The sequence below is a fragment of the Tetrahymena thermophila genome (assembly GCF_000189635.1).
Source record: "Tetrahymena thermophila SB210 genomic scaffold scf_8254679, whole genome shotgun sequence".
Classification (NCBI taxonomy): domain Eukaryota; phylum Ciliophora; class Oligohymenophorea; order Hymenostomatida; family Tetrahymenidae; genus Tetrahymena; species Tetrahymena thermophila.
In genome coordinates this window covers 55,215-63,767 of record NW_002476445.1, presented here as the reverse complement: position 1 = coordinate 63,767, position 8,553 = coordinate 55,215, and the positions used below count along the sequence as shown (strand labels likewise).

The 8,553-nt window shown below is 21.9% G+C and overlaps 2 protein-coding genes across 2 annotated transcripts in view; both read left to right on the top strand. All coding sequences in view use genetic code 6, as the record gives it.

Moving 5' to 3' along the window:
• TTHERM_01227890 (hypothetical protein) overlaps positions 1-89 on the top strand; it is a gene marked incomplete at both ends in the record, with an annotated part of 274 nt that extends 185 nt beyond the window's left edge. Inside the window, one exon of the mRNA XM_001013452.3 lies at positions 1-89. This exon is cut by the window's left edge and continues 117 nt beyond it. Within this exon, the coding sequence (XP_001013452.3) occupies positions 1-89 (89 nt within the window).
• Positions 90-2,968: 2,879 nt separating this feature from the next.
• Positions 2,969-7,952, top strand: TTHERM_01227870 (ABC transporter C family protein; the record flags this gene model as incomplete). Its single annotated transcript, XM_001013450.2, has 6 exons — positions 2,969-3,910; positions 3,964-4,381; positions 4,440-4,751; positions 4,869-5,692; positions 5,758-6,266; positions 6,515-7,952. 6 exons carry the CDS (start codon positions 2,969-2,971, stop codon positions 7,950-7,952), a joined length of 4,443 nt encoding a protein of 1,480 aa, XP_001013450.2.
• Positions 7,953-8,553: the final 601 nt, after the last annotated feature.

The window sequence follows — 8,553 nt, the reverse complement described above, 5'->3', positions numbered from 1 at the left end:
CATATTTTTTGTTAGATCTATTTTAAATTAAAGTGTCATTTAATTCAAGATAATTAAATAAATTAAAATTTTCTATAGTACCACTTTGAATTAATACATTCTCCTTTAAAGTAGATGATTGTTCAAAAGTAATAAAAATGATAATTTAAAAGAGCAAATAAATAAGTTATTAACATAATAAAATCATTATTTCTTTCTTGAATGAGGTAATTTCATCATAATTAGATATAACTTTTTGAAAATATATTTATTTAATTATAAAAAATATTTTCCATACTCTTATTTGTTTATAACTTTATAATGATTTTTATTTGATTTTAATTCAGTAACTTAATTGCTGGCTTATTTTTTTTAATTATTAATATTTTTATCATTCAAAAGAATGAAAAATATATCTTATTTTTAAATATTCTTATCAAAGATATTTTATCGCAAATAAATTTAGTATTTAAAATGAATATTTTTGGTGACTTCAATAAAATATTTAAAATTACATAAACGTCTTGTTTATTTTACTAATAGTTTTTAAATATAATCTAAAAATAGATGAACTCAAAATTTAATTGAATGTGTTGAAGAATAATTTATTTTTATTGGATTTATGTTTTGTAAATGCAAAATTTAATTAATTTAGTAATAGCTAAATATAACAATTTATTTTTGTACACTAATTAATTTAACATTTTGAGTAAATGACATTAATATACTTTTTTGAATTATTTTTTCAAAAATAAAATAATCTAATTACTGGTTTCGAAAAAAGTTTTCAATAAGAAAATAACATATTTATATCAATAGCTGCAATAATAAAATATGTCGAAGATTTAATTAATATTAATATATATAGACGTTTCGAATAATTCAATTTTTTTTCACTTTTTGATAAGTTATTAAAATAATTAAATGTCTTCTTGGCCATTATGAAATTATTTTATTAGATTATTGAACTTACAAATAAAACTAAATTAATTTTAATTTAACAAATAAAATTACTTTGGTTAATTTTACTGTACTATTTTAGAACTCAAAGTATACTTAATTTTTTGTCATTAAATTAAATGCATATTTAGATTTTATTATAAATAGAGGCAAAACTATTTATCTATCAATCAATCTATCTATCTATGTATTTTTTTATATAATTTATAATTAGATTCATATGCATTTTTTCCTTATTATAAAAAAGAAATTTAATTTAAGAGAATCATAAAGAAATAATAGCTTAATTAGAAGTGAAAAAAATCATATTACTATTGAATATTTAATCGTTTATTAAATGAACGAAAAAGGCCACGTAAAATAAAGATATTAAAACAGGATTTATGGTATATTTTTTATATAAAGAAATAATATTATTTAAGTATAAATAATATTAAAAGTTCACAAAAGTAATAAATAATATATTTAGCTTTCAATTATGAGTTAAGTTATTCAAATGCTGGGCTTTGCTTTTTAGCTTTTAAAAATGAATAACTAAAATACATATATGAATGAATGTTTTTAGAGGTTTATTTATTAGTATAACCAAAATAAAATTTGATAAAGGTTTGTGTTATCTATTTAATAAAGAAAACTATTTAATGTTTATTAAAATTTTTTATAAATTAAAAATATGAATAATTAATTTATTTTAAATTAAAAATAAATTTAAATAAATTACTCATAAATGTAAAATAAACATTTTAAAAATAATAAATTTAAAATAAAAAAATTTAATTCTTTTTTAATTTTAAGATAAAAAAAACAAATAATGAATTTAAAAATAAATTATTCATAAAATGATATATAATTCATTATTTATTTAAATTAATCAATATTTAATTAAATAAAATAAGAAAAGGAAAAAAAACATAAAATTAATTTAAAAAGTAAACTAATAAACATATTAAAATAAAATAACATAAAATTATCTTCTTAACTACAGAAAAAATACCCCATCAAAATTATAAAACCCAAAAACGATTAAATTATTTGATTATTAAATAAAAATATTTTCTTTTAAAATAATAAATTTTAATGTTATTTTTTTAAAGATTTTTAATTTAATGTTATTAATTTTAGTAAAATATTTTCTAATTTATTTTAAATTTATTCTAAAAATAAAATCTGCTATTTTTCCTTTGATCAATTTAAAAAAATAAAGACAAACATTCATTTTTATATTACAATCTCATTAGAATGTTATAGTTTAGTGTTTATATTTTATAATTGATTAAAATATAAATAAAAGGTTTTATTTAGTTTTGTTGTGAATTTATTATTAATTAATTTATTATTTTAAATAAAAAAACAATTTAATTTCAAAAATAATTTTTTATTAAAAAATATTTTAATTAAGTATTATGAAAATAACTCAAATAAAAATATATTTTAGGAAATTAGTTTTAAATATTTAGAAAAGATTATAAAAAAATATAATTATAAAATATTTGATGTTAATTTAAATAATAATTTTATATACATAATTACTTTGAAATAAATAAATAAAAACAAAATTATAAAACAAACAATTTTGATTAATTTCATTAAAGTTAGACAGTAAATTTTGATAAATTTGGAAATTATTAATGATAATTCTTCCATATCATTAAAGTTTAATTGTTATCTATTTCAAGTTTTATTATTTTAAGATTAATAATTAATTCTTGTAATTATCAGATTTAATAAGATATTTTATAAAAAAACAGAAAGAAAATTTATAAGAATTAATTAGAAACTCATTTTTTATTGAAAGAATTATTTACTAGTTTTAAAAGAACAAATTTGGAAAATAATGACAAGTAATCAATTTTTGCACTCTTATTTAAACTAATTGCAATAAAATTTAAATCGATTTAAGATTATGCATCAATTTATTAACTATTTTATAAGTAATCTTCTAATTAATCTAATTATGTTTTTAAATATCTACCTAAATTTAACTAAAAAACTAATTATTATTTAAGCAAATAAAAAGCCAAAAAAAGGTATGGATTTTAAACAACAAGCGAAAAAGGAATAAAATTTCTACTCAACAACTTAGAAAAATACAACTTGCTTTTAAAACTAGATAGAAAGTGATATGCAATTACAACAAACAAAAAGACAAGCAAATATCTATTGCGAAGAAGTGCTACCAAGTTCAGGAGCTCGTAGAGAAGATCATAATGTCTTTTTTACAGCTCTGACTAAACTATTCAAGCACATCAACTAGCTCTATAGAGAAGATAAACAGATTTAAAGTGAGGATCTAAATGATTACACAACTAAATCAACCTAGGTAAAAGTCATCATAGAAAACCTTGAGTAATATAAGCAACACCATCCAAGTTACTTTGAAAATTAAAATAACTTTAACTTAGGATCAATTTACTTTAACATGACTTATAAAAGCTTCTTTTTTGGTCTATTTTACTCCATCCTATAGTCAGTCTTAAGCTGTGGATGTATTCTATTGATGGATATCATAACTGACAAATTGAAAAACTATTAAACTACTTATGATGAAAAGAGAGACATTTGTCTTTTGTTAGCAGCTGTTGCAGTAGCTTACATATTAAAGAACATATTTTTCTCTCGTTATATGTGGTATTAAGCATAATGGAAGGCAAATGCATAAGCAACTCTGCAATATCTAGTCTTTAGCAAATCTTTAAGGACCCAGGTTTCTACTTCAAGCACAGGTTAAGGTAACGAATAGGAATAATCAAACGAAACAGAAGAAAATCCAAATGCAAACAACATCATTACAGTTGACATTGATTAATAGCAACAATTATTCTGGGCATTAATTCAAACAACATAAAGTATAGTAACCATTTTAATAGTCTTGCTATTTATATACTACAAAATGGGAAAATCAATCTTACATGGACTCTATATTCTCTTAGGCTCGACTGTATTCAACATAGTCATCACTCATTTTCTAGGGGTAAATTTATTTTTAGCTAAAAGCTTGTTTGATTTTTTTTTAATGGTTAAAAGGTTTGCTTTGATAAACAATTTTAGCAGAAGGATCAAAGAGTATCTCTGTGTAAAGATGTCATTGATGCAATGAAGAGCATTAAATATCTTTGCTGGGAAGATATCTTCAAAAGAAAAATATAAAAAATACGTTCTCGGGAATTCAAATAAGTAACTGCAATTAGAATCATTGATGGGGTACTGGGAGTGTTTTGGAACTGTCTTAGCTACTTTTTACTGTTTTTCTTTTTAGTTAACTACGTCGATGATGGAAATATTTTAGCTGACTGTAATGTATTCACTATTATAGCTTTATTTGGTATATTAACTGATCCCATTAGTCTTATTCCTTGGTGCGTAGGAGACTTAGTCAAGTGTAGAGTCTCGTTTAAAAGAATAAAGAAATTCTTAAATTAAAATTAAATCAACCACAATAATAGTAAGAATTATTATTAAAAAAGTTATAAATTAAATTTAATCTATTTTATTTAATTAAGCTGCTGATTTGGATGAAAGAAATTAAGTTAATCAGAGCAGCTTTTTTGATAGCGCAGAAAATGATACTACCTAGATTGCTATTTAAATAAAGAAAAAGATATTCAAATGGCCTAGTTTTAAATCTGTAAGCCATGATAATTACAAAGATTTAAGTAAAAAATCTAAGGTGGAATAACTAAATGATAATCAGCAATCATTACTTTAAAATTAGTATGAAAGCTCAAATGTTTAAGGCACTTCAAATTTCGAATTGAAAATTCATGATTTAACCATTTAAAAAGGAGAAATGGCAATTATCATTGGAGAAATAGGTAAAAAATATTTCATTTTTATTAAAAAAAAACAAAACAAAATAATTGAAATAAAAATTTCTTGAAGAAACATATTGAGCATCGAGAAAACATATTGATTTATTTAAACGCAAATAGGGTCAGGAAAGTCAGCACTCTTGTAAGGTATTTTGAATGAGATGGACATAGAATAGATGAATATTCAGGATTCTCTCATTTCTTCAAATAATCAAAGCTTTTAAAATTAAGAGAGATTGCTTAACTTTGAAAAGAAATTAATTGTGAATGGAAAGATAGCTTATGTTTCTTAAAATCATTGGCTGTAAAATAAAACTATTAAAGAAAATATTTTATTTGGTTCAGAATATGATTCTTTATGGTATAATCAGTGTATAGAATGTTGTGATCTGAGAGTAGATTTCGATTCATTTTAGAAGAAAGACGATAAGTTAATCGGACCTGGAGGTTGTAATCTAAGTGGAGGATAAAGACAGAGGATAGCTATTTGCAGAGCTCTTTATTAGAAGTGCGATATATATCTATTTGATGATATCTTAAGCAGTTTAGATGCTCATGTTGCAGAGAAGGTTTATTAACAAGTAATTCTAGAAACTCTTATCAAAAAGCTTAAAAAAACTGTTCTATTAGTGACGAGTCATTTTAGTATCTTCTCAAATAGAGAGATGATTAGCAAGATTTTCTATGTCTAAAAAGGTTCCTTAGTCTCTAATTAAGAAGAAATAGAAAAATTTATTCTTAGCGGATAAAGCCAATTAAAAGAGTAGGAAGAAGCTAAAAAGCTTAGAGAGTAGACCGAAATTCAAGAAGAATTCAACCAATAAGATTTGACAAATGAATTAAATGAAATGATGAATTGTTAAGAAACAGAAATCTAAAATGAAAAAATAAAAAATCTTGAATTTAATAAAAATAAAGAAAGAGATTTTGAAGAAAAGCAAAAGGTAATTTTACTAATTTTTCTTTAGTGTTAATAAATTAAATTATTTTAAATAAACTAAAAAAAAAGAAGAAATACACTGATGAAGATGAAGATTAATAGCAAGATGACGAAGAAGAAAGAGAAAAGGGAAATATTAAACTAAAAACTTTGACAACTTACATGAAATACGCAAATTATTTCCTGCTTGTGATATTCTTCATAGCCAATTTTATGATGTAAGGGTCTCAAATGATCATAGATTTCTGGCTTAGAGACAAAGTTTCGCCATCAAGCACATTTTTTGAAGATATAAATAATATCTTTAAATCATTCACAGACACATTTCTATTCTTTATTTTCTTGAATTTAGGAATGACTGCTCTAAGATCTTTTTTCTATTGTCTATGTGCGCTTCTTAGCAGCAAAAAAATATTTTCAAAACTAAATTCATCGATTATCTTCAGTAAAATGAAATTCTTCGATCAAAATTCCCCTGGAAGAATTATAAATAGAATTTCTGATGACATTTTCACTATCGACTAAGATTTACCATGGAACTGTCACGTCTTTTTAGAATAATTAGCCTATACCTTTGGGTAAACAATTTATTTATAGTTATTTCTTTAAAACATTAAATTAACAATTTTTATTATTCAATCTTTAATTAATTTTTTAAAGGAATAAAATAATTTTTTCCTTATGAAACAATTAATTAATTTGAAATCTATTTTCTTATTTTTTTTCTTCAAATTTGGAAGTCTTTTTTCTTTTAAAACAATAAAAATTTTCAAAATTTATTTTTATAATTAAATATCTAAAAATTATTTTTATTCTTAAATTTAAGATATTCTATTGGCATTTTGATCTAATTCCCATGGTTGGTAGTTTTTGTCTTGGTATCTTTAGTTTTCATCTACTTTATTTAAAAGTTCTTTAGACACTCTAATAGAGAAATCAAAAGGTTAAATTCTGTGAATTAGGGGAGATTGTTAAATGCTTTGGATGAGGCAGATAAAGGGTTAATTTTAATCAGAGCTTTTGGTAAAGAGAGACTTATTTTAAAAGACTATTTGGAAAAACTAAATGATAGTGTTAACAGTTTTCTAATTTCTTAAACTATATAGATATGGATGTCTATTAGGTTATTGTTTGTGAGCAACTTCTTGTTCATTTGTGTGGTGATAACTGGTATGATATTTATTTTAGGCGAAATAGATTTCAATTATACTACAGTTTCTATGTGTCTTACATATTCTATCCTTCTATCATCTAAATTTTCTGATCTTGTACAATATTTTTGTAATACTGAATAATATTTAGTTTCTGTTGAGCGTATAAGGTAATATTTCAACAATGATAAAGAGAATCTTTTAGAAGTACAGCAAAATCAAAAATTTACAAATGTTCAAATACAGCCTTCTAATAATAATGAATAATAAGATTTTGAAATTAAGTTTGATGATGTTTACTTAACTTACGATAACATTAATGAAAGCACAGATATATCAAAAGATTCAAAAGAAATTCAATTTGCTCTCAAAGGATTTAATCTAAAAATAAAGAAAGGTGAAAAAATAGCTTTCTGTGGAAGAACAGGTTCTGGAAAAACATCTATTTTTAATACTCTTTTTAACATGTATCCCATATAGCATGGTAACATACACTTAAAGAGTAAAAACATTTAATCTTTTTGCTTGAAAGACCTGAGATAATAAATGTCTATTATTCCTTAATTTGGATTTCTTTACAATGCAAGTTTATAAGATAACTTAGATCCTGAAGGCAAAATTCCTCGATAAATAATTCAGTAAAAAGTAGGAGAAACTAACTTAAAAATAAGAAATCATTCAGAATCAGAGGATAATGAGTCTAATAAATAGAAATAAATGAAGGAATATTAAAGTGAAGTTATTGAAATTGATTAGCAAAATGATGATATGCTAGACTTTGAAGTTGAAGAAGGTGGTCAAAATTTATCGAATGGTGAAAAATAAGTTGTAAACTTTTTAAGAATAATACTTAGAGAAGCAGATATAGTATGCTTGGATGAAGCAACCTCAAACATGGATCCGAAAACAGATGCTGAATTACATAAATAAATATTTAAATTCACAGAAAATAAAACACTGTTAGTCATAACTCATAGATTAGAAAATATTGAATTATTTGATAGAGTAGCAGTACTTGATTAAGGAAAGATAGTTGAATGTGGACATGTAAATGATTTAAGGAAAATACAAGGAGGTTTTTTCAATAAATTGATAAAGAAATCATATGATTGACAATTTTAAATAAAAGACTCATTTCTTATTGTATCTATCTATCTATATATGTGTACTAATAAAGATTAATTTAAAAAGAATTAATAAATATTTAATTATGTATTTTTATTTATATTTTTATATTATTTGTAATATTTAATATAAATTATATTCTTTTAAAACAATATTAATTTGAGCCGTTTGAACAACTCATTCTAATTTTTAACGCAATGTAAAGGCATTTTAATTATATAATTTATCAAAAATAATTAGCACTAATTAATTTCTTTCCTATTTTATATATTAAGTTTTTAATTAAATTTCTTTAAAAATAGTAAATGTTAATTTAATTTTTAATAAATATAAATTAATTAAAAATATTTTATTTTTTGCTTACCATTTATTTTTTAATTTAATTAGAAAGTAATAAAATTAAAGAATATCTTATAAAAATTATCTATAAATAACTTAAATAATTGAAATTACTTTTTACTTTCTCTTTTTAATAAGTAAGGAAAATTTCTAGAACTGACTGATTACTTAATTCAGCAACTTATTCATTTGTAATCTAAAAAAAATTTTGAGGAATGTGATAAGCAATCTAATTTAAGATTGTTTTAAC